The following is a 25,596-nucleotide window of genomic DNA, read 5'->3' as shown; positions in this document are numbered from 1 at the left end:
GAGGGAGGAAAGAGAGGTAGAGAGGCGGAAAGATTTAGGCAGGGAGTTCCAGAGCTTGGGGCCGAGGCAACAGAAGGCACGCCCCCACCAATGGTTGAGCGATTATAATGAGAGATGCTCAATAGGGCAGAATTAGAACAACGCAGACATCTTGGGGGCGGGGGGCGGGGGGTGGGGGGGGTGCGGTGCAGAGGAGGTTGTGGGACTGGAGGAGATTACAGAAATAGGGAGGTGTTGGTTAACCAGAAACCAATGTAGGTCAGCGATCACAGGGGTGATGGTTGAGTGGGACGGTGCAAGTTAGGTCACGAGTTTTGGATCACCTCTAGTTTACGTAGGGTAGAATGTGGGAGGCCAGCCAGGAGTGCTTTGGAGTAGTCAAGTCAAGAGGTACCAAAAGCATGGATGAGTGCTTCAGCAGCGGATGAGCTGAGGCAAGTGCGGAGACAGGTGATGTTACAGAGGTGGAAATAGGCAGTCTTAGTTATGCGGATATGTGGTCAAAAGCTCATTTCAGGATCAAATATGACACCAAGGTTGCGAACAGTCTGGTTCAGCCTCAGACAGAAGTTGGGGAGAGGGATGGAGTCAGTGGCTAGGGAATGGAGTTTGTGGAGGGGACCAAAAACAATGGCTTCGATCTTCCCAATATTCAACTGAAGAAAATTTCTGCTCATCCAGAACTGGATGTCGGTCAAGCAATCTGACAACTTAGAGACTGTGGAGGGGTCGAGAGAAGTGTTAGTGTGATAGAGCTGGGTGTCACCAGCGTACATGTGGAAACTGACGCTGTGTTTCCGGATGATGTCGCCAAGGGGCAACATGTAGATGAGAAATAGGATGGGGCCAAGGATAGATCCTTGGGGGACACCAGAGGTAATGATGCAAGGGCGGGAAGCAAAATCGTTGCAGGTGATTCTCTGGCTACGATTAGATAGATAAGATTGGAACTAGGTGAGTGCAGTCCCACCCAACTGGACGACGATGGAGAAGGATAGAGTGGGCAACCATGTCAAAGGCTGCAGACAAGTCGAGAAGGATGAGGAGGGATAGTTTACCTTTGTCACGGTAACAAAGGATGTCATCTTTGACTTTGAGAGCAGTTTCGGTACTGTGGCAGGTGCGGAAACTGGATTGGAGGGATTCAAACATGGAATTGCAGGAAAGGTGGGCAGAGATTTGGGAGTTGACAACACGTTCAAGGACTTTGGAGAGGAAAGGGAGGTTGGAGATGAGATGGTAGTTTGCAAGGATGGAGGAATCGAGGGTTGATTTTTTGAGAGGGGTGATGATGGCAGATTTGAGAGAGAAAAGGGGATAGTACCTGAGGAGAGAGAACCGTTAACAATGTCAGCTAACGTGGAAGCCAGAAAGGGAAGTTGGGTGGTCAGCAGTTTGGTGGGAATAGGATCAAAGGAGCAGGTAGTGGGTCTCATGATCAGGATGAGCTTGGAAAGGTCATGAGGGGAGATCGGAGAGAAACTGGAGAAAGATCTGAGGTCAGGGCTAGGGCTTCCTTAGATGAAGTTGGGCCTGGTGGGCTAGGGGAAGGAAGGGAAGCGGCAGAGGTGGCCGAATGGATGGTCTCAATCTTGGAGACAAAGAAGTCCATGAGCTCCTCACACTTATTGTCGGAGGTGAGGGTGGAGATTGGGGAGAGGGATTTAAAAAGATGGTTAGCAGTGGAGAATAGAAGCTGGGGTTTATCTTGACATTCCAGAATGATTCTGGAATAGTGAGCGAATTTGGCAGACAAGAGCAGGACCCGATAGTGATTCAGCGAGATCTGCCCTCCGAGATCTCTGCGTTCCTCCAATTCTGGCCTTTTGCACATCCTCAATTTTAATCGTTCCACCATTGGTAGCCGTGCCTTCAGCTGCCAAGGCCCTAAGCTCTGGAATTTGTTCCCTACGCCTATCCACCTCTTTCTCCTTTAAGACACTCCTTAAGATCTACCTCTTTGGTCACCTGACCTAATAGCTCCTTATGTGGCTCGGTGTCAAATTTTGTTTTATAATGCTCTTGTAACATGCTTTGGGATGTTTTACTGTATTACAGGCGTGATATAAATGCAAGTTGTTGTTATAATTGAGCTCAGAGTATGTCCAGTAGGATATGCTTTACAGTAATTAGCACTTGTAATGTTAAAGGATCAGGCCAAGTTACATCCAGCTATACCTGAGCAGAATAATAATTATGTTACATGGTATGCTTCTTTCCTTATGAAACAATGTAGCCTCTGGTTTGCTGTGAACAATGCTACTGGAGACCCTTTTATATGCATTTAGTAACCACAATTAACACATTTTATACATTTAGTTTACTCTTAATAAGAAGGATGTGTCTATTTGTACTAAACGCATCTCTGATTGGGTATCCATTATCACAGGACCTACTGCTGATTGGTCTCCTTGGAGGATAAGCCACACCCTGAAGTTGTGGAACTGCCCAGTCTAAATTCTGATTGATTTTGCAAATTGTAATTTGATCCATTCTGACTTAAGAAGCCGGAGAGGACAGATCTCAAACAACCCAGCAAAAGCCACCAAGTTTCAGCCGAAGTCCCTTACCCCAGCGCAAGTGCTGCCTCCCCAGTCGAAGTCCCTTACCCCAGCGCATGTGCATCCCTCTACCAGCAAAGTCCCTTACCTCAAAGCCAAGGTAGCTGGCAATAGCCAGTGACCTAAATGACATGGAAATAATGTAAAAAAATGTAATGGAATTTATTGACAAAAGACAATCAAGTTGCATTGTACAAAACTCTCCAAACAGGCTCGGGGCTCAGCGGGAGGTTTGGGGTTTGGTGGGAGGCTTGGGGCCAGGTCGGAGGCTCGGAGCTCGGTGACCTGCAGCTCAGCAGGAGGCCCGGGGTCAGGTTGGATGCTCAGTGGAAGGTTCAGGTCCGGGGCTCGGCGGGAGGGCCGGGTCGGAGGCTCGGGGCTCAGCGGGAGGCTTGTGGCTCGGTCGGACAACATGGTCAGTTCAGAATGAACATGTTCGGGGCCCCACTTCCGGATCTGGGCGTGAGGCGTCGGGTGGGGGGCAGAGTTGGGAGGATGTATGCGCAGAAAGCATTCGGACAAATAGTCACTTTGTAATAATAAATATTAGGAATAAAAAGTAGGGGTCAATTGGAGTGTATAGTCTTGGATGAGATGTTTATGAGTGAGTAAAAGACTAACCTCATCTACAAAAACATCTCTACTGTGTTATCTGAAAATAAATATTTTGATTGTTTTAATTTTAACTATCTTGGTTTTCAAATTCCACAAAACAGAAGGTTCATTTAAAAGTCAACATCATGCTTTCAGATTATGCGTAACCCTTTGATGGGACAAAATATAAAGAATGACTTGCATTTATATAGCACCTTTCATGACCATATCTCTTTACAGCCAGTAAAGTACTCTTGGAGAGTAGTCACTGTTGTAGTGTGGGAAACGCGGCAGCCACGGCAAACTCCCACAAACAGCAATGTGATCATCTGTTTTTGTTATATTGATTGAGGGATAAATATTGGCCAGGACACTGGGGATAACTCCCCTACTCTTCTTCGAAATAGTGCCATGAGATCTTTTACGTCCACCGGAGAGAGCAGATGGGACCTCGGTTTAACGTCTCATTCGAAAGACGGAACTTCGACAGTGCAGCACTCCCTCAGCACTGCACTGCAGTGTCAGCCTAGATTTATGTGCTCAAGTTCCTGGAGGGGAACTTGAACCCACAACCTTTTTTCTGACTCGGGCGAGTGTGATACCCACTGAGCCACAGCTGACACACATATAAAAAATATGTTTAACATGCAAATTAATTTTATCCCAAGAGTAATGGAAAGAGACGAGGAACTGTGGAAGAGCAAAGGGATTTGTTTGTCCATGTACACAAACCACTTAAAGCTCGTGCACAGGTCAATCAAAAAGGCTAATTGAATGTTCAGGGCAGGGAATACAAAACTAAGGAAGTGATGCTCCCATTGTACAGAGCCTTGTTCAGGCCACATCTGGAGTACTGCGTTTGGTTTTGTGCACTGCATCTCAGGAGAGATACATTGGCTTTGGAGGTTGGGAAAGGAAGATTTCATAAAAAGGTGGCGGAAACCTGGAAGTCTTTACCCCTCCCCCTGCAAAAGGTTGTGGCTGCTGGGTCAATTGCAATTTTCAAGGCTCAGATCAATAGATTTTGATAGAAACATAGAAAATTGGTGCAGGAGTAGGCCATTCGGCCCTTCAAGCCTGCACCACCATTCAATATGATCATGGCTCAGTACCCTTTTCCTGATTTCTCTCCATACCCCTTGATCCCTTTAGCCGTAAGGGCCATATCTAACTCCCTCTTGAATATATCCAATGAACTGCCATCAACAACTCTCTGCAGTAGGGAATTTCACAGGTTAACAACTCTCTGAGTGAAAAAGTTTCTCCTCATCTCAGTCCTAAATGGTTTACCCCTTATCCTTAGACTGTGTCCCCTGGTTCTGGACTTCCCCAACATCGGAAACATTCTTCCTGCGTCTAACCTGTCCAGTCCCGTCAGAATTTTATATGTTTCTATGAGATCCCCTCTCATCCTTCTAAACTCCAGTGAATACAGGTCCAGTCGATCCAGTCTCTCCTCATATGTCAGTCCTGCCATCCCGGGAATCAGTCTGGTGAACCTTCGCTGCACTCCCTCAATAGCAAGAACATCCTTTCTCAGATTAGGAGACCAAAACTGAACACAATATTCCAGGTGAGGCCTCACCAAGGCCCTGTACAACTGCAGTAAGACTTCCCTGCTCCTGTACTCAAATCCCCTAGCTATGAAGGCCAACATGCCATTTGCCGCCTTCACCGCCTGCTGTACCTGCATGCCAGCTTTCAATGACTGATGTACCATGACACCCAGGTCTCGTTGCACCTCCCCTTTTCCTAATCTGCCGCCATTCAGATAATATTCTGCCTTCGTGTTTTTGCCACCAAAGTGGATAACCTCACATTTATCCACATTATGCTGCATCTGCCATGCATTTGCCCACTCACCTATGTTCACCTAACCTGTCCAAGTCACCCTGCAGCCTCTTAGCGTCCTCCTCACATCTCACATCGCCACCCAGCTTAGTGCCATCTGCAAATTTGGAGATATTACACTCAATTCCTTCATCTAAATCATGAATGTATATTGTAAATAGCTGGGGTCCCAGCACTGAGCCCTGCGGCACCCCACTAGTCACTGCCTGCCATTCTGAAAAGGACCCGTTTATCCCAACTCTCTGCTTCCTGTCTGCCAACCAGTTCTCTATCCACGTCAGTACATTACCCCCAATACCATGTACTTTTAATTTTGCACACCAATCTCTTGTGTGGGACCTTGTCAAAAGCCTTTTGAAAGTCCAAATACACCACATCCACTGGTTCTCCTTTGTCCATTCTACTAGTTACATCCTCAAAAAATTCCAGAAGATTTGTCAAGCATGATTTCCCTTTCATAAATCCATGCTGACTTGGACCAATCCTGTCACTGCTTTCCAAATGCACCGCTATTTCTTCTTTAATAATTGATTCCAACATTTTCCCCACTACTGATGTCAGGCTAACCGGTCGATAATTCCCCTTTTCGCTTTCCCTCCTTTTTTAAAAAGTGGTGTTACATTAGCTACCCTCCAGTCCATAGGAACTGATCCAGAGTCAATAGACTGTTGGAAAATGATCACCAATGCATCCACTATTTCTAGGGCCACTTCCTTAAGTACTCTGGGATACAGACTATCAGGCCCTGGGGATTTATTGGCCTTCAATCCCATCAATTTCCCTAACACAATTTCCTGCCTAATAAGGATTTCTTTCAGTTCCTCCTTCTCACTAGACCCTTGGTCCCCTAGTATTTCCGGAAGATTATTTGTGTCTTCCTTCGTGAAGACAGAACCATAGTATTTGTTCAACTGGTCTGCCATTTCTTTGTTAGGTAAGGGATTTGGGACAAAAACGTGTAAATGGAGCAGAGGTACAGATCAGTCACGATCTGATTGAATGGTGGAGTAGGCTCGAGAGACTGAAGGCCTAACTTCTGATCCTACGTTCTTATATTTCCTATGACTATCACAAGATCCAATTAAAGCAGCTGTTCTTGTCTTTATCCAAAGAGTGTCAATTCAGTTAATGGTGTTTTCACACAATTGTGAGAGCCAGGCAACTGAATGCATGATGGCCAATGGTGAGATGAAGGGGGTGGTGCACGATGCCAGAGGCAGAGGAATGGAGCTGTTTGTAGGCTGGAGGAGGTTACAGACAAAGGGAGGGGTAAGGTTTTAGAGGAATTTATAAAGAAGGATGAGAATTTTAGATTTGAGGCATTGGGGAACCAAGAGCCAGTGTAGGTCAATGAGAGCAGGTTGATTGGTGCGTATATCTTGGTGTGTAATAGGATATGGGCAGCAGAGATTTTGATGAGCTAAAGGTTATGGGAGGCTGGCTGGAGAGCATTGGAGTAATCAGTTCTGGAGGTTACAAAAGCATGAAGTCAGACTTCGGCAGCAGATGGGCTGAGCTATGGAAAGAGGCAGCTGATGCCATGGAGATGGAAGTAAGTGATCTTTTTGATGGATATGAAAGGTGACCAAAAGTTTAGCTTGGAGTCTGGTTCAATCTAAAACAGTGACCAGGAGGGAAATAGAGTCAATGGCGAGGGTACGGAATCTGTGGCAGAAGCTGAAGATGTGGCTTCAGTCTTTTTAATGTTTACTTGGAGGAAGACTGGATGTTAGACAAGCCATCTGATAAGCCAGAGATAGCGGAGAAGTTTGAGAGATGGTGTAGAGGTAGAGCTGGGCATCATCGGCTGACCCCATGGCTGTTGACGAGAATGTTGTTGGAATACAACATATAGATGGATAAGCGGATGGGCCCAAGATGGATCCTTGGGGCTCTCTGGAGATGACCGTATGGTATGGAAGAGAAGCCATTGCTCGAGATGCTCTTGCTTTGTTTGGATAGATAAGAACAAAACTAAACAAATGCAGTCACTTGGAGCTGGACTAAGAGCAGAAGGAGGATGGCGTGTCAAAGGATGCAGGTTGAGGAGGATGAGGAGGGATAATGCACTATAGTCTGAGAATTTCATTTGTGACTTTGGTTATGGTCTTTTTAGTTTCCTTGGGAGGGACAGAAAATTGGAGGGATTCAAACGAGAGGTTATGGGAGAGGTGAACACAGCAGGACTCAATTGAACGTGACCCATGCATGGGAACCCGGGTTGATTTTCGTTCTTCTTATCCTTATCCTAAGAGCACATCCATTGTGCTGGCTGAGGAGTTAATTTTGCACAGACTGAGAAAGAAAACTGGGTACTTGTGGTTTTACATTCCAGCTGACTACTAATTATGATATTGTAATTTCAGTGTCCATAAAAATGGCTTTATGTTTGAAGTGTAAAAGGATGGATAGTTAAATAAGATTTCTGTGCTGATTGTTTTAAGTTGATATTAACTTTCTCCTTTATTTTTCAGGCACAAGCTCAGCATATAGTACCGACAATTGGATTTAGTGTCGAGAAATTCTTTACATCCAGGTATAGTAAATGGTTACTGTATGTGTTGTGTATCTGTAAAGCATGCACTCCCATGTTCCGCCACCAGGGAGCTCATCCCCTGAAGTCCCAAGGGATCCCAGCATCCCTTGGGAGCACTGTATATAAGCTGGCCCCTAAGGCCTGTTCCTCACTCTGGAGTGTCTTATTAAAGACTGAGTTCACTGTTACTTTAACCTCCCTGTGTGCAGCCTCATCTGTGTTAGGAACACAATAGTATGTCTGTATATCTTCCTCCACCCTCTGCCTCTCTTTTTGTACAGCATCCGTATGGCCTCTAGAGTGACCTGTCCAAATTCTGGGCCTGTTCTGTGGTGGGCCAGCACATACTAATTATTGATTTTTGAGACTTCCCAAATTAATTTTAGTTAGGATCATTACAGCTAACAGGCAGAGGTATTAATTTGGACTGAATTCAGACCCCAGCCCCACAGGTGAAAGGACATTGTGCTGAACCCACTGGAACACAAACTCCACGTGCACTTGTTCTTTGCTCATAGCTTCTTCTGACAACACGGCTTGGATGGAGAAGAATAAACAAACATTCACTAACTTGCAGCAATCATACATTCTTTCTTGTCTTCAGTTTATTTTTTTCATTGGTTGCTTTGTTCAATTTCAGCTTGTCCTTCACAGTGTTTGATATGTCTGGCCAGGGAAGATACCGAAGCCTTTGGGAACACTACTATAAGTAAGTGAGATGACAGTATGTAAAATGCACGAGTGCCATTGTGTTTTGTACAGAATCTGTGAATTGTTCATTTAAGGGACCCGAAATTGGTCGATGTGTAAGGTCCGCCCATTTCTCGGTGGTATGCCGATGGTGCGTCATTTCAAACCGCCAGTATACCGCCGAGACCGAAGAGGACAAAATTGGTTCAAGTTTTCTTGCCATTATGGCGGCGGTCTGCAGCTGGCAGAATGTAACCTAATAGTCGATCCAGATCGACTTTCTCTTCAATGGACAGTGCTGCACTGAACTGCGCATATGCAATTTTTTTCACCCCCATTTTTTTCACAGAAGCGTTTTACCCGTGATTTCGGGGGTCAAGGGTCACCCGCCCATGCGCAGTGAGTTGAAGAGGAGGGAGGGAGAGAGAGTGAGAAGGAACAGCAAGCTAGTCGACGGGCATTTACTTTAAAAACACATAGCAGAGTTAAAAAATATTCATAACAGCTAATAATTCTACAGTTTGAAGAATAAGACATATTTTACAAAGCAAAAATCATAACAGAAATATTATGGAAATGTTTTTTTTTTAAAAAGTCAAAGTGTAGGAACATCGAAAAGGACGGGTGGTTGAGGGCACCCGCCTTCGACGAGATGGAGTTACCGGCCCTTCTCGAGCATATATAACAGAGGTACTCCGAGCTAACCAAGGGTGGTCATAAACCCCCCCCCCTCCCCCCGCAAAGGAGTACAACAGGATATAAGAACATAAGAACATAAGAATTAGGAACAGGAGTAGGCCATCTAGCCCCTCGAGCCTGCTCCACCATTCAACAAGATCATGGCTGATCTGTCCGTGGACTCAGCTCCACTTACTCGCCCGCTCCCCATAACCCTTAATTCCCTTATTGGTTAAAAATCTATCTATCTGTGATTTGAATACATTCAATGAGCTAGCCTCAACTGCTTCTTGGGCAGAGAATTCCACAGATTCATAACCCTCTGGGAGAAGAAATTCCTTCTCAACTCGGTTTTAAATTGGCTCCCCCGTATTTTGAGACTGTGCCCACTAGTTCTAGTCTCCCCGACCAGTAGAAACAACCTCTCTGCCTCTATCTTGTCTATCCCTTTCATGATTTTAAATGTTTCTATAAGATCACCCCTCATCCTTATGAACTCCAATGAGTAAAGACCCAGTCTACTCAATCTATCATCGTAAGGTAACCCCCTCATCTCCGGAATCAGCCTTGTGAATCATCTCTGTACCCCCTCCAAAGCCAGTATATCCTTCCTTAAGTAAGGTGACCAAAACTGCACGCAGTACTCCAGGTGCGGCCTCACCAATATCCTATACAGTTGCAGCAGGACCTCCCTGCTTTTGTACTCTATCCCTCTCGCAATGAAGGCCAACATTCCATTCGCCTTCCTGATTACCTGCTGCACCTGCAAACTAACTTTTGGGGATCCATGCACAAGGACCCCCAGGTCCCTCTGCACCGCAGCATGTTGTAATTTCTCCCCATTCAAATAGTATTCCCTTTTTTGTTTTTTTTCCCCCAAGGTGGATGACCTCACACTTTCCAACATTGTATTCCATCTGCCAAACCTTCGCCCATTCGCTTAACCTATCTAAATCTCTTTGCAGCCTCTCTGTGTCCTCTACACAACCCGCTTTCCCACTAACCTTTGTGTCATCTGCAAATTTTGTTACACTACACTCTGTCCCCTCTTCCAGGTCATCTATGTATATTGTAAACAGTTGTGGTCCCAGCACCGATCCCTGTGGCACACCACTAACCACCGATTTCCAACCCGAAAAGTACCCATTTATCCCGACTCTCTGCTTTCTGTTCGCCAGCCAATTCTCTATCCATGCTAATACATTTCCACTGACCCCGCATACCTTTATCTTCTGCAGTAACCTTTTGTGTGGCACCTTATCGAATGCCTTTTGAAAATCTAAATACACCACATCCATCGGTACACCTCTATCCACCATGCTCATTATATCCTCAAAGAATTCCAGTAAATTAGTTAAACATGATTTCCCCTTCATGAATCCATGCTGCGTCTGCTTGATTGCACTATTCCTATCTAGATGTCCCGCTATTTCTTCCTTAATGATAGTTTCAAGCATTTTCCCCACTACAGATGTTAAACGAACCGGCCTATAGTTACCTGCCTTTTGTCTGCCCCCTTTTTTAAACAGAGGCGTTACATTAGCTGCTTTCCAATCCGCTGGTACCTCCCCAGAGTCCAGAAAATGTTGGTAAATTATAACGAATGCATCTACTATAACTTCTGCCATCTCTTTTAATACCCTGGGATGCATTTCATCAGGACCAGGGGACTTGTTAACCTTGAGTCCCATTAGCCTGTCCAGCACTACCTCCCTAGTGATAGTGATTGTCTCCAGGTCCTCCCTTCCCACATTCCTGTGATGAGATCGGGGAGGCTGTGTCCTCCAAAAGTACCATGGTACGCACAGGGGAAAGGTGCCATAAGAAGTGGAACGACCTGGTGAGGGTAGCAAGAGTAAGTAATGATTTTATTTATGCACCTCCCCCATGTGCCATGTACCATGTAAATGTAGGTTCCGTGTCACACGGATGATAAATATCTTAAGGTTACGGTATTCGTGCTTTCAGGCAATGCCGGTAAATCAACTTTGATTTACTTTACTTCTGCAGAAGAAGACATCTGCAATAGCAGCCGACATAGGGCGAGAGCTGCTAAAGGCCATGACTACATTGGCCGCAAACATTGCGGCTCTATCTGAGTGGCAGTCGGAGGATATGTCGTGTGTGATCACTGCGATGGAGCGAACCGTCGAAGCCATGTGGCAATCGACGGGATCGGGACATGGCATGGAACCACCCACATGCCATAGTAGTCAGGTCGATAGCACCTGAGGGTGAGGAGCTGACATCATCTTCCAGTCCTGAAGCCGTGCCTTCCACGTCACGAGCTTCTCCTGAGGTCCCATTTATTGCACCTGCAATGTCTGACCCCCAACGACAGCAACAGCACTCGGGGTGCTGCACGCTGGCTTGGTACCAGCACTGGGAGGTCCAGGCTCAGGGCACTGGGAAAGGGAAGGGCGGGAGTAAGAAAGGGGGGAATAGTCCCAAGGGTGGTGTAGCACGTGGTCGAGGTCGGGGCCGAGGACAGTAAAGGGTCTTTTTGTTGCACTTGTTCATTGAATAATTGAAGTTTGATTTGTAAAAGTTTATTAAAGTTGTAAAAGTTTTGTTAAAGTTGTTAGTTATTTTATAGTTATAAGTTTTGAAAAGTTTTAAAATTGTATATTTTTGAGATTTTTACATAAACATTTGAATTGAATTTAAGCACTCTTGTACAGTGTCAAACTTTGGGGCTAATCGTCATCAGGGTCCCAAAGCACAGCTCTATGGGCCCAAGTTTCCACACGATAAAAAACGGGCGCCCCTCCGAGCTGGGAGTCCGTTTTTCGCGCCTAAAACGGCGCCGGAAAAAAAACTCGCGATTCTGGAAAGCCCTGCAGCTCCTTGTCTGTTTGGCGTGGCGCCCAGGGGGGCGGAGCCTACACTCGCGCCGATTTTGTAAGTGGGAGGGGGCGGGTACTATTTAAATTAGTTTTTTTCCTGCCGGCAACCCTGCGCGTGCGCGTTGGAGCGTTCGCGCATGCTCAGTGTGAAGGAAACATTGGCACTCGGCCATTTTTGTAGTTCTTTGTAGCTGTTTAATTTTTGAACATTTTTTAATAAAACCACATTGCCATCAGCACATCAGCACTGAGGCTTCCTGCAGCCTTCTCACTGTCTCCTTCCCGCCCGCCGTCTGGAACGTCTTCCTCCCCCCTCCCACCACCCCCCCCCCGCTGCGTTCGGGCGGGCGGTCGGTTAGGGTTTGAAATCAGGCGTCAGTGGCCGGACACGCCTCCTTTTGAAGAAAAAAATTCTGTTCCAAAGTAGAACTGTTCTACCTGACTAGAACTGCAGAAAAAAAAATGTGGAGAATTGCGATTTCTAAGATAGTCCGTTCTCCACCAGTTGCTCCTAAAAATCAGGCGCAAATCATGTGGAAACTTGGGCCCTATAACTCTGCTCAATAAACCTTCTCACATCTGGTTCCTCCGTTAGACAGGTTGTCAGCAATACAGGCTGAGATAGTATAAGGCCCCATTCTTTTTAAATCTCCACAATATTTTTCGATGAAAAAAAATAACTGAAATGCCTTCTATCTTAATAAGTTACTCTGTAACAAAAATATATTTTCCACTCTAAATGCCACAGTAAAATCACTGTTCACCTCAGAAATACAGAGGTGCTGCTTTAGCTGACAGTTCCCGATTTCCAAAATGGCAGATCCGTGCACTCGCCCATTCCCGCCCACTTAACATCGCATAAAACCACCTTTTCCAGGACGGTATGCAGCTCCGGTGGTATGTTGGCGGTCTACAATGAGAATCGGACTTTTTGGGCAATCCTGCACGACGGATGGTGTGCATACCGTTTGGTGGTATGTCAATGATGAATATTCCAGCAAATGGAATGTCGGCGGTATGTAGCTATTTTTTGACCAAAATCGCATTTTTGGGCGGCATGTCGGCCAATTTCGGGTATTTGTTCTGGGTTATTTGTATTCTAAAGTACATCCTTGAGTATAAAAGTGATATGTTACGAAACAAAAAAAATGGTGCTGACTGAATAGAGAAATAGATGGCAACAATGGGGAAAGGTAAAAGGGGAATTGAAGGGAGAGTTAAGATGGGAGTGGTGCTGGAGGGATGGGGAGAAAGAGAGTCAAAGCTGGGAGCAATGCTTTGGGGTAGGGAAATGAAGAAGAATGGCAGCATTACATGAAAGGAACTGGGAAGGTGTTACAAATTCAGGAATGCTGTAGATACTTTCTTGGGTTCAGTGGAGTCAGTCGCTCCCATAAGTTGTCTAAGCATTTTACTTTAATGGGAGTTGGCTTACACTGCCCTGTATCTACTTGTGGGATCTGGTAAAATAATAGTGAAATCCCTTTGTGATCTGAGCCAGATATCACCGTCTTTTGCACATTTATTTCTTTAATCTCTCCAAAGGTGGACCAAAGTAACTATCATATGTGGTGAGGTATAAGAACATAAGAACATAAGAAATAGGAGCAGGAGTAGGCCAGACGGCCCCTCGAGCCTGTTCCGCCATTTTATACGATATTGGCTGATCCGATCATAGACTCAGGTCCACTTCCCTGCCCACTCCCCATAACCCCTTATTCCCTTATCGGTTAAGAAATTGTCTATCTCTGTCTTAAATTTATTCAATGTCCCAGCTTCCACAGCTCTCTGAGGCAGCGAATTCCACAGATTTACAACGCTCAGAGAAGAAATTTCTCATCTCAGTTTTAAATGAGTGGCCCCTTATTCTAAGATTATGCCCCCTAGTTCTAGTCTTCCCCATCAGTGGAAACGTTCTCTCTGCATCCACCTTGACAAGCCCCCTCATAATCTTATACGTTTCGATAAGATCACCTCTCAATCTTCTGAATTCCAATGAGTAGAGGCCCAGCCTACTCAAACTTTCCTCATAGGTCAGCTCCCTCATCTCCGGAATCAACCTAGTGAACCTTCTCTGAACTGCCTCCAAAGCATGTATATCCTTTCATAAATATGGAAACCAAAACTGCATGCCGTATTCCAGGTGTGGCCTCACCAATACCCTGTATAACTGTAGCAAGGCTTTCCTGCTTTTATATTCCATCACCTTTGCAATAAAGGCCAAGATTCCATTGGCCTTCCTGATCACTTGTTGTACCTGCATACTAACCTTTTGTGTTTCATGCACAAGTATCCCCAGGTCCTGCTGTACTGCAGCATTTTGCAATCTTTCTCCATTTAAATAATAACTTGTTCTTTGATTTTTTTTCTGCCAAAGTGCATGAGCTCACACTTTCCAACATTATACTCTGCCAAATTTTTGCCCACTGTCTATGTCCTTTTGCAGATTTTTTGTGTCCTCACACATTGCTTTTCCTCCCATCTTTATATCATCAGCAAACTTGGCTACGTTACATTCGGTCCCTTCTTTCAAGTCGTTAATATAGATAAATAATTGGGGTCCCAGCACTGATCCCTATGGCCCCACTAGTTGCTGACTGCCAACCCGAGAATGAACCATTTATCCCGACTCTCTGTTTTCTGTTCGTTAGCCAATCCTCTATCTATGCTAATATATTACCCCCAACCCCGTGAAATTTTATCTTGTGCAGTAACCTTTTATGTGGCACCTTGTCAAATGCCTTTTGGAAGTCCAAATACACCACATCCACTGGTTCCCCTTTATCCACCCTGTTCATTACATCCTCAAAGAATTCCAGCAAATTTGTCAAACATGACTTCCCCTTCATAAATCCATGCTGACTCTGCCTGACTAAATTATGCTTTTCCAAATGTCCTGCTACTACTTCTTTAATAATGGACTCCAACATTTTCCTAACCACAGATGTTAGGCTAACTGGTCTATAGTTTCCTGCTTTTTGTCTGCCTCCTTTTTAAAATATGATATAAATCATTCGGCTGCTTTATTGCACAATAAGATGAATGTATGAGCAATAGTTATAAGCAGAATGCCAGCTTGAGCTGAATAGGGTGAAGGAGATTGATAGCTTGAACAGGGGAGGGGGAAAATGCTTGTTTGAATTGAGGGGTGGAAGGTAATGCCAGTATGAACTGGGAGAGCTGGAGCGGCGATGTTCCTGTGAAAAGGTGCCAAGTTGAATGGGATATTGTCTCCGAGCTGGGTCTGGAGAGGGAGGGGATGCGTTGGGGGTTAGAATACCTTTGTGAACTGTGGTGTGGTGGGTGTGTAGATGTGGGAGATAACTGTTGAGGTAACTTTTGGGAAAGTAATGGTCTGAATTGGTGTGTTGGAAATCCAAATGTCATATCCTTTTTCCTTTTTTTATGTGTTTTAAAAAAAAACCAATTGTGAAGTATAAAAGTACTTAAAATTAGCCAGAATTTTATATCTAGAAATGTTTAAATGAGAACAGCCTATGTGCCAGCTGAGAAATGCACCATCAATTTTGTGCTTTTAGCATTTATATTTTCCCCTTTAGGTTTCATATATTTTTTTTTCTTCAAATACAAATGTGGGAAATTTGGCACTTTCTAAAGTTTGTCACAAGCCTATGTAATTACTTTCACATGCCATACGCATTTACTTGTGACTATCTTCGAGTTGTTAGCTTTTTAGAGGGCTATGTCAGCTTTTTCTGAAACTGTTGATCAGCTTTTGCTAGTTTTCTAGGTTGGCATGTATAAAGTTGTAACTGTAGAAGACTTGAGCACAAAATGTAGGCTGACACTCCAGTGCAGGACTGAGGGAGTGCCGCATGTCGGAGGTGTTGTCTTTTGGATGAGACGTTAACTCGAGGCCCTGTCTGCTCTCGGGTAAAAGTACAAGACCCCATGGCACTGCTTCGAAGAAAAGCAGGGGAGTTATCCCCGGTGTCCTGTCCAATATTTATCCCTCAATCGACATCACTAAAACAGATTATTTGATCATTATCACATTGCTGTTTGTGGGACCTTACTGTGTGCAAATTGACTGCCCCATTTCCTACATTACAACAGTGACTGCACTTCAAAAGTACTTCATTGACTGTAAAGTGCTTTGGGTCATCCTGAGGTCATGAAAGGCACTGTATAAATGTAAGTCTTTCTTTACTTGTTTTTCTTTCATATTTTCAAAATGTCCATATGGAGTAATTTTCAATACTGGTCAAACATAGTCAATTCTTGATCATGTCTGGGCAGCAGGCATTTTGTTATCTTTGTACATCCCTTTCCTGAATCCTGTGCATGGAGGATACCAAATGAAAGAGGAGGATAGATTACCTGTCTTGTAGACTCATTATAATTCTTGGAATAATATGTATCTACACAGACTATGATCTGCCCCCCTCATTCCTCTTCATGGGTTTAGGATTTGAAGCTTAGAAATTTTTGGTTGCATAGTCTTAGTTTAGCTTCAGTTCAAAATGAAGTAGTGCTTTGTGTGGATCCTGGGGGCTTCACAGTTTATCGTTGTAAGAGACCGTATGCAGCACCACTTGATATAATAAAATGTCATGTGTCCTCCGAACCAATCAAGCTACACTAAATTCTTGTGGTTTGGGCAGTATGCATTTGAAGCATGAGAAACCTTTACTAAGCAGCGAATTACATTTGTTGCTCCAGTGACAACATGAAGCTGTGACACACTTTTGCGATTCACAGAGCTGTCAACATCAGGGAAGTGAGTGTTTTATGACCAAAAAGGGAGACATTTTTTTACAATTCTTTCACCTATTTAAAAAAAAAAGTGATAGTAATTGAATCCTCATGCTTTTGTTTTAATTGCAGGGATGCCCATGCCATTATTTTTGTTATTGACAGTAGGGACAAGCTGAGGATTGTTGTGGCTAAAGAAGAATTAAACGCCTTCCTCATTCATCCAGGTAATGTATGACTCAAAGTCTGCTGTGTGTTTTAGGTAATGCAGTGAACTCCCCGTGTAAGGAATTGAATTCTGATGAAGGTGCAGATATTCATGACAAACTTTCCTTTTGAATTTATTTTTGTTTCCTCTCCTTGGCAGAATATGGAGCTGTGCTTTGTGCACTCTGAGAGGATGGTTCTTTGGCTTTTGCCAGTTAGTAGAAGTGCTGTATTGTAATCCACGGTGGAAGATCTGTTGACTTTTTTTCGCCTTCCCTCTAGCTGCACTTGGCTTTGGTGTTCAGTGAGCTAGCTGAGATTTGCCATTACTATAACCTAGTGATCCCTGCTAGCAAGTGCATGTGTGTGGCCATCAGGTGGAAAAAAAGATCTTCAGTGGTGGTGCCCTCAATGGTTGAACAGCTTGAAACTTGTTCACTGTCTAGATTTGCACATGGTGAATAGCCACTTGAGCAAAGGATTAAAGAGTTCCTGGTGCTCATGGGACCATGCCCTAATAAAAGCAAGTGTTAGCAGAAGAAAAGTGCAGATGAATTAAAAATAAATGCTGTGTTGATATTTGATATATTTGAGAAACAGGATATTGCGCTTTTGATCTCGGCTACATCACTCATAAACTTGTTTTGCATAGAAACTGAAAGAATATTGTCATGTATCCTACATGTTTACTGCTGGTACCATTACATATGATGTGCCACCAGAGGGCACAGCAGTGGGAGACTTGTTGGTTACCTGTACAGGTGTGCCTGGCCTAGTATAAAAGGCAGGCCACCAGGTGTGACCCTCACTCTGGAGTTATCAATGAAGGACTAAGGTCACTACAGTTCAAGTACAACACGTTGTCTCGTGGAGTCATTATCAGACCATCTGAAGACATAACAATTGGCGACGAGATTATGGACCTTCACGCGAAAATGGCTACCCTTGGTACGTTGCAGCAGTTCGCCGATGGTGATGATTGGGACGCCTTTGTGGAGAGGCTCGAACATTTCTTCACAGCAAACGACCTGGCAGGCGACAATCTGGCCACACTGGCTGATAAATGCAGAGCTATCCTGCAAACCAGCTGTGGGCTCACCATCTATGGCCTCGTCAGGGACTTGCTGGCACCAGCGAAGACAACGACCAAGACGTACGAGGAGCTTGTAACACTGATTCACGAACAACTCAAGCCCAAAGAGAGCATCCTCACAGCCAGACACCGGTTTTATACACACTGATGGCCCGAAGGCCAAGAAATCGCGAAATATACTGCAGACCTCATTCATAACTCCAGAGTGAGGATCACACATGGTGACCTGCCTTTTATACTAGGCCAGGCACACCTGTACAGGTAACCTACAAGTCTCCCACTGGTGGTACATCATATGTAATGGTACCAGCAGTAAACATGTAGGATACATGACAGTATTCTTTCAGTTTCTATGCAAAACAAGTTTATGAGTGATGTAGCCGAGATCAAAAGCGCAATATCCTGTTTCTCAAATATATCAAATATCAACACAGCATTTATTTTTAATTCATCTGCACTTTTCTTCTGCTAACACTTGCTGGCGGCACCGTGTGATTTCGGCGATCACCTCACCGAAGCGCTGCGGAATATCTTTGTTATTGGAATCGGCCATTAGGGCCGCCTTCATAAGCTACTGTCTGCGGATACCACAGTCACACTGCAGAAGGCCATCTCTGTGAGCCAGGCATTTATAACCTCGACCTGCGGCTCTAGGCAGATGACTCATCCTCAGGACTCAAACCTAGCAAGTACTGTACTTAGAATGGCGCCTTTTAGAGGCTGGACTGTAGAATATGAATCTTCTCAGGGAAGAGAGAACAGGCCCCCGAGTCCCTTAACTCAGAGTCCGCCGAGGGGGACTAACCAAGTAGCTCCATGCTGGCGTTGCGGAGGGAATCACAGGGCTCACCAATGCCACTTTAAAGACTATGTGTGTAAAGGCTGCAGCACAAAGGGCCACCTCCAGCGAATGTGTAAAAGAAATATGACTCGCTGTGGTGATGAAGAGTCTGCAGATGGCCATGAATCCAGCGTGGATAATGAAACGATACTCAGAGAGGCAGCTCAGCCCCACGACGAGGTATATAACATGTTTACCTGCACCACCGAGTGTTCCCCGTTGAGGATGGAAGTCGAGATAAATGGCGTTCCAGTCTTCATGGAAGTGGACACGGGGGAGAGCCAGTCAGTAATGAATCAAGAAGCCTTTGAGAGGCTATGGGACAATCAAACTGAACGACCCAAGTTGGTCCCGGTTCAGGCAAAGCTGCGCACCTACACCAATGAACTTAACCCAGTCGTTGTTAGTGTGGATGTAAAGGTACTCCATGATGACACGGTGCACAAGTTACCACTGTGGATTGTTGCAGGTGATGGACCACGCTACTCGGAAGAAGGTGGATGGAGAAGGTCCATTGGAGTTGGGAAGATTTCATCCCTCCAGCGATCGATGTCCCCCGCGCTCAGAGGCAAAGCAAACCCTTACCTGAGGTTGGATCCGGCACCAGAGAGCAGACCAGCACAGCACCCGAGGCACAGACCATTCAGCACGACTGCGTGGAGATGATCCAGCTGAGACGACCCAAACACACCTTCCAGGCTCCAGTGGCAGTACTCCGGAGGAATAAAATCGGATCCAGAGGCGACTTCCCAGCTTCGGTGGCAGAACCCGAGGAGAAGAGGATCACTGCAGTCGACATCGTGGATGGAGGAAAGATGGCGGCCAGACCACGAGGTGCAGCGCTGATGGAGCAACACATGGCACCAAACGGAGAAGAGGATTGGGGTAAAGAAAGCAAGGCTCTCTTAAAGGAGGCCAGCAACCCACCACACTTAAAGGGACAGTTCCACAGTCTCAATCAATGTAATAGCAACTGTGAGTTAGATGTAAAACGTGTAATTGATGATCAGAGTTGTGTACATGCAATAAGCCAAGAAAAGTCGCGCGATCGCGATAGGAGCTACAGGTTATTTACCATGAGTAACGAAACGTTGTGCGATTGAAGGATTTCAACTGCATTCAGTCAATGCAGTGGGAAGATACCCATCGAGAGTACACAGGTCCAGCGAGCTACCCAATGTAGTAGCCTGCGTCCCTGGGACCAGAGTTATGCACCATGGGGTGTTGCCACAAGCAGCCAGTACTTACAAGCTGCAGAGCAAGCGATCTCAGGAGGGCAATGGCATCGGTGTTGATATCCTGCCCCTGATCAGCTCCACCTCTCAGGCATCCGATGGCACCAACCACCACGAGCCTGAAAGAGCAAACTGCGCTAAGACGCAGCTGCCAGACCCTATCACCACCAAGGCCATACCCGGGAATGAAGGATCACCCACAACGTTTCTCCCAAATGGGACCGGGACCAGCCAGAATCCCAAACCAATTAACACCCAGGCAAGCGAGTCAGCAGTTCCCTGTGCACTGCTAGACGACTGCCCCTCAGGGAGCAGCAGCAACCCGGGAGGCAAGGAGAGGACAGGGAGGTCACAGGCATCTGTGAACCTTCCCAATGCTAGGAGCAATGGCAAAAGCCCCGAGAGCTGGCAACTTGAACCAAACGGGTTCCCACTGCCAGCACTGGGCACTGCGCCACCCACCAGACTACCTGGACACCATCCAGCAGCTCTGGCACTAGTTTGTCCTCATGCACCAGTGCTGATCCCAGCTCTGACTCCAAGTGTATATCAAATATGTACCTCACCAGTCTAAGGTACTTGCCTCACATCGGAACCATGAATGTGATGCTGCAAATGCAACTCTTTCCTTTTGGGACTTGAATGTGGATGAATGTAATGAGCCACTGGCATAATCTGTAGGGGGGGCGGGTGGGGGGAGAGAATGGAATGGCCATGGATGTACAAACAGAAACCACCAGCACCCCTACTGCCAACGAAACACCACCCACTCACCCAAGATGGAAATGACACTCCAGGGGTCAACCAGATAGAGCTAAGCCCAGAGCACAGTCAATGCGGGAAGGCAATTTGCACTTGGGTCTTGGGGGTGAGTGATGTCATGTATCCTGCATGTTTACTGCTGGTGACATTACATATGATGTACCACCAGGGGGCACTGCAGTGGGAGACTTGTAGGTTACCTGTACAGGTGTGACTGGCCTAGTATAAAAGACAGGCCACCATGTGTGATCCTCACTCTGGAGTTATCAATAAAGGACTAAGGTCACTACAGTTCAAGTATAACACATTGCCTCGTGGAGTCATTATCAGAGCATCTAAAAACATAATAAATACTATGTTTGTACTTGCAGATGTCAAGCACAGACGAATCCCTATTCTCTTTTTTGCAAATAAAATGGACCTGAAAGATGCTTTGTCATCGGTTATGGTGTCCCATATGATGGGACTTGATAACATCAAGGACAAACCTTGGCACATGTGGTAGGTGAATGGATGGCAGAAAGATATCACGTAGTTGGGTTTGGTAGATGCGAGTAACTGATTATTTGGTGTGTTGATCGATGTTACTGATCTTCACTCACAAAAGCCTGGTGTTAGCTGACTGGGTTAGCTGACCTCTGCTAGGTCACATTTGGGTTGCTATAGTTGGACTTGTCATCCTTGTGCTATGGTAAGGAAAAAAAAATCAACCTGGGCTCCTGTACCTGAAGCCAACAAAAAGACTGAAGGAATGTTGGCTTTCATAAGAGGATTGGAATACAGAAGTGATGCCTCAGTTGTTTGTTCGTTCGTTTGTAGGCGGTCCCTCATATCGAGGATGAATTGCTTCCACACCAAAAAGGGATGAGTTCACAGGTGTTTCAATGAAGGACCTGATATTCCAGTCCTGAGCTACATATTGAAGGGTGGAAGATGCCTGCATGTGGATTATTTTAACGTGTGCTGGCTGTTACACACCAGCCACCACATGGGCTTGACAGAGCTAGGCCTTGGTCCAGTGGCAAGGATTAACCAAGATGACTGGAGACCAGCTCTGCTGCATGGACTAAGTGCGCACACATATCACAGTGTGGGCTGGCCCGTGTTGCCCCGGGCCCACGCCTCTCCGGGCCCCAAACTCTCGCCTCTCCTGGGCCCCGATCACATCGCTCTACAGTCTCTCAGTTGTACAAAGCCTGGGTCAGACCCCATATGGAGTGCTGCATTCAGTTTTGGGTCCTTGTCTCATGAAAGATATGTTGGTCTTGAAGGGAGTACAATGCAATTCCACCAGAATGATACCGAGGGGACAGGTTGCATAATCTTGGTTTGTATTCCCTTGAGTTCAGACGGTTAAAAGTTGATCTAATCAAAGTATTAAAAATAATAAAGGGATTCGTTAGGGTAGGTACAGAGAAACTTTTTCCTCTGGTGGGGGAAACCAGAACAAGGGGGCATTAGAGCCTGGCCAGTTAGTGAAATTGGGAAACATTTCTTTACATTAAGGAACATGGAAATCTGGAATTCTCTCTGCAAAGGGTGGTGGACGCTAAGTCAGTTGTAATTTTCAATACATAGATTGATAGTGTTTTTGTTGGGCAAGGGAGAAAAAGCAGTTAAATGCAGTTGAGGTATAGATCAACCATCATCTAAGAGAATGGCAGTACAGGCTCAAATAGGACTGAATGTTCCCATGTTCTGAACACTATTCAGTGACAACTTCTGGAAAGTGCATATGGGGGTTGGGTGAAAACTGTATAGCATTCTGCTATGATGGCACCCACATTCAAATAACATGTTTACCCTCATTGTCAAGCTCACATGAAGAGTGGCGACTTTGGTGAGGTACTAAAAACTGCTGACAGCCGTTGATTCATACCCGAGCAAAGGTTGGCTTCCTCGAGAGTGAAAGAGAGAAAAGCATTGTGCAACCATCGCTTGAGATGGTTGGGAAAGTCCTGGCCAAAAGTTAGCATGAGCGGCATTCTATTTTTGCAGTTTGCTTTTAAAGACCCACTTGTACTGATTGAGAGACCTGTATGGTTCCCTCATCTTAACGATGTTGGTCTCTGCAGTTTCCCCACCCAACAGCTCAAATATTGTGGCAGCAGAGACAAAAGAAAACTGCCATTGAAGTGAAATAGGACAAGAAAAAGTGAAAATTAAGGAGCGATTAGTGGAACAAGTGAAGAAAAAAATGGGGGTGTAGAGAGTGGGGAATAGCAGTAGAGGAGGTAGCAAGATGATTTTTAGCATTTATTAATACATATTTATAAGGGCATGAGACTGAGTGCTTTGGTGGGGCCACCCAAAAAATGTTTGTGAACCACTGATTCCAACAGTTTTATTCACATCTACTGTCAAATCAAGCATGATAATTGGTTTGAGAAAAGGCATGTGAGCAAGCCTCTGATAAATGGAGAGGATGCACTAATGCTACTCCTCCTGTAGACCTCGCAGTCGCTAGAGAAACAGATCTGGGAGAGGGGAAGCATTTCTTGGATGTGTTCTAGTGCATGGCATGTGGAGAATTTAGATATGAATGGACAGAAAATAACAACACTTCAAATTCATATGTGAATTTTACCGTGGTTTGATTGAATGCGATCATTTTGACTTGTCAATTGTACGCAGTCACCTATGTCAGAATACAATATCTCACTACTCGAGTAAATAATTTAGGTATATACTAAATGCATCATCTTAAAATTCAGACACCGCTGTGGATAAAGTCATTTGTGATTCAAAATGCTTAACTTATGATCTACATTTAGCAACCCACATTTCAAAGCACTGAATTATACTGGAGCAATTAAACAGTTTGTTCTAAAACAGGTACTGCAGCAAGAGTTATTCTAATGTATATAATTGATAAACCCAAGGTGGGGGGGCTAATGTCGATCATGCAAGATACCACCAAAGTTGAAAAGAGAAAACAAGGTAACTTACGAATGGGTGGTTGGGCTGAAAGAAGGGCAGGTATGGCAATGCTGGTTACAGGATTTTCAGGTGGGATAGAGAGGGGGATTAAAAAAGGAGTGGGTTGCAGTATTAATTAAAGAAGCAATTATAGCTGTGAGGAGGAATGATATGTTAGAAGGATCATCAAATGAGGCCACATGGGTTGAATTGAAGAACAAAAAATGGGCGAACACACTGCTGGGAGTGTATGATAGACCCCCAAATATTCAGAGGGTGATAGAAGAGCAAATATGTCGTCAAATTTCTGAGAAGTGCAAAAGCTATAGGGCAGTACTAGTAGGGGATTTCAACTACCCTAATAACTGGGATAGAAGTAGTGTGAAAGGTATAAAGGGTGCAGAATTCCAAAATGCATTCAGGAGAACTTTTTTAGCCAGTATGTAGCAAGCCCAACAAGGGAGGGGGCGGTTCTGGACTTAGTTTTAGGGAATGAAGCTGGGCAGGTGGAAGGGGTATCAGTGGGAGAGCATTTTGGTGCGAGTGATCATGGGCCCATATTTGGCCGGTACAGATTTTTGGTGCATTCACCAGAGGTGCACCGCTTTTGTAGAACTCCAAGGGCGCCAAAAATCTTCGGGCCGAGTTTGGCCGCTCCCCAGCCTCTCCTCCATGGTAGCGTAGCGTGGCAACTGGATTCGGGGCAGAGCCAGGTCCCAGCGCTGAAAACAGTGCCGGGCCCTCTGCACATTCGCGCTAGAGTGTGTGTGCATGCGCAGTAGCTCCTAGCCCCCAGAATCTGAGAGTGTGTGATGCAGGCTGTGTGGGAGGGGCCAACACTCGCCGTCCCTATCCCGGGCCGAGAGGCCTGTCGCATAGGCTGGCCGCTGCCTTCCTGCGTTGAGGGCTACAAGAGACAGGCTGGTGAGGGGAATAGTTTTGATCGGTGGAGGGGGGGGGGGGAAGGGGAAGAGTTTTGATGTGGGGGGGGGGCGGGGGGGGTAAGGGAAGAGTTTTGATACGGCAGGTGGGGGGGGGGGAAGAATCTTCAAAGATTTTCCAGTACTTTAGTATCTAGCTATCTTTACTAAAAGTATACTCAGTTTAATCAGGCTGATAGCACCGACACCCTGTCCGGTCTCGCTGCTTGGGATGTAAAAAAACCCAGCATTTCTATCATAACACTGTCATTTGGAGGCTACCTGAGCTGATCTCTTAATTCACCGCTGGGTTTTTCAGAATGTACAAAAGTGACCACTATCTCTGGCCTAACTTAGTTTGGAGTAAGTTTTAGCTGGCTAAACTTGCTTAAATGGCCAAAACAGGCGTAAGTGGCTGGTAACGCCCCCTTTTGGGGAAAAAAAAGGAACAAAAAAAAAAACTACCTCTGGAGCAACTTAAATGGGGAGAATTGTGATTTTTAAGTTACTCCAAAAAAATCGAGTTGCTCTTAAAAAAAAAACAGAACAACTCCGGGGGAAATTGGGGTTTCTGCAGTATTGAGCCCTCAGTATCTGTCATAAGCCTTCCTTTTTTTCTTTACCCTACCCTATATGCCCCTTGACATCCAGGGGGCTTTAGGTTTGTTAGTCCCACCCTTTTTCTTTGAGGGAACATACTTGCTCTGAACCCTCAGGATCTCCTCCTTGAATGCTTCCCACTGCTCTGTCACTGATGTACCTTCCAGTAGCTGTTTCCAGTCCACTTTGGCTAAATCACACCTCAGCTTAGTAAAATTGACTTTCCCACCAATTGAGAACTTTTATTCCTGGTCTATCTTTGTCCTTTTCCATAACTACAAGAATTAGCAGAGTATAGAAAGTGCAGGGGTGAAATAAAAAAGGAAATTAGGAAAGCAATGATAGAGCATGAAAAAAATTTGGCAATAAAAGTCAAGGAAAAGCCAAAGATGTTTTATAAATATATTAGGAGCAAGAGGATAACTAAAGAAATAGTAGGGCCTATTCGAGACCTTAAAGGTAATCTGTGAGTTGAGGCAGAAGAAGTGGGTATGGTTGTTAATGAATACTTTGCAATGTCTGCATCACCCCTCTCCTTTGTGAAAAC

General features: G+C 45.3%; 1 protein-coding gene across 1 annotated transcript in view; it reads left to right on the top strand.

Moving 5' to 3' along the window:
* The window catches only part of LOC139265513 (ADP-ribosylation factor-like protein 6), a 289,756-nt gene that overhangs the window by 262,330 nt on the left and 1,830 nt on the right, over positions 1-25,596 (top strand). The window contains exons 3-7 of the mRNA XM_070882529.1: positions 7,481-7,542; positions 8,183-8,251; positions 16,605-16,699; positions 20,982-21,111; positions 23,385-23,445. Coding sequence (XP_070738630.1) covers positions 7,481-7,542; positions 8,183-8,251; positions 16,605-16,699; positions 20,982-21,111; positions 23,385-23,445 — 417 coding nt within the window. The remainder of the gene's footprint in view (positions 1-7,480; positions 7,543-8,182; positions 8,252-16,604; positions 16,700-20,981; positions 21,112-23,384; positions 23,446-25,596) is intronic.

The sequence above is a fragment of the Pristiophorus japonicus genome, chromosome 6 (genome assembly GCF_044704955.1).
Source record: "Pristiophorus japonicus isolate sPriJap1 chromosome 6, sPriJap1.hap1, whole genome shotgun sequence".
Classification (NCBI taxonomy): domain Eukaryota; kingdom Metazoa; phylum Chordata; class Chondrichthyes; family Pristiophoridae; genus Pristiophorus; species Pristiophorus japonicus.
This window is presented reverse-complemented; position numbering and strand designations above follow the sequence as displayed.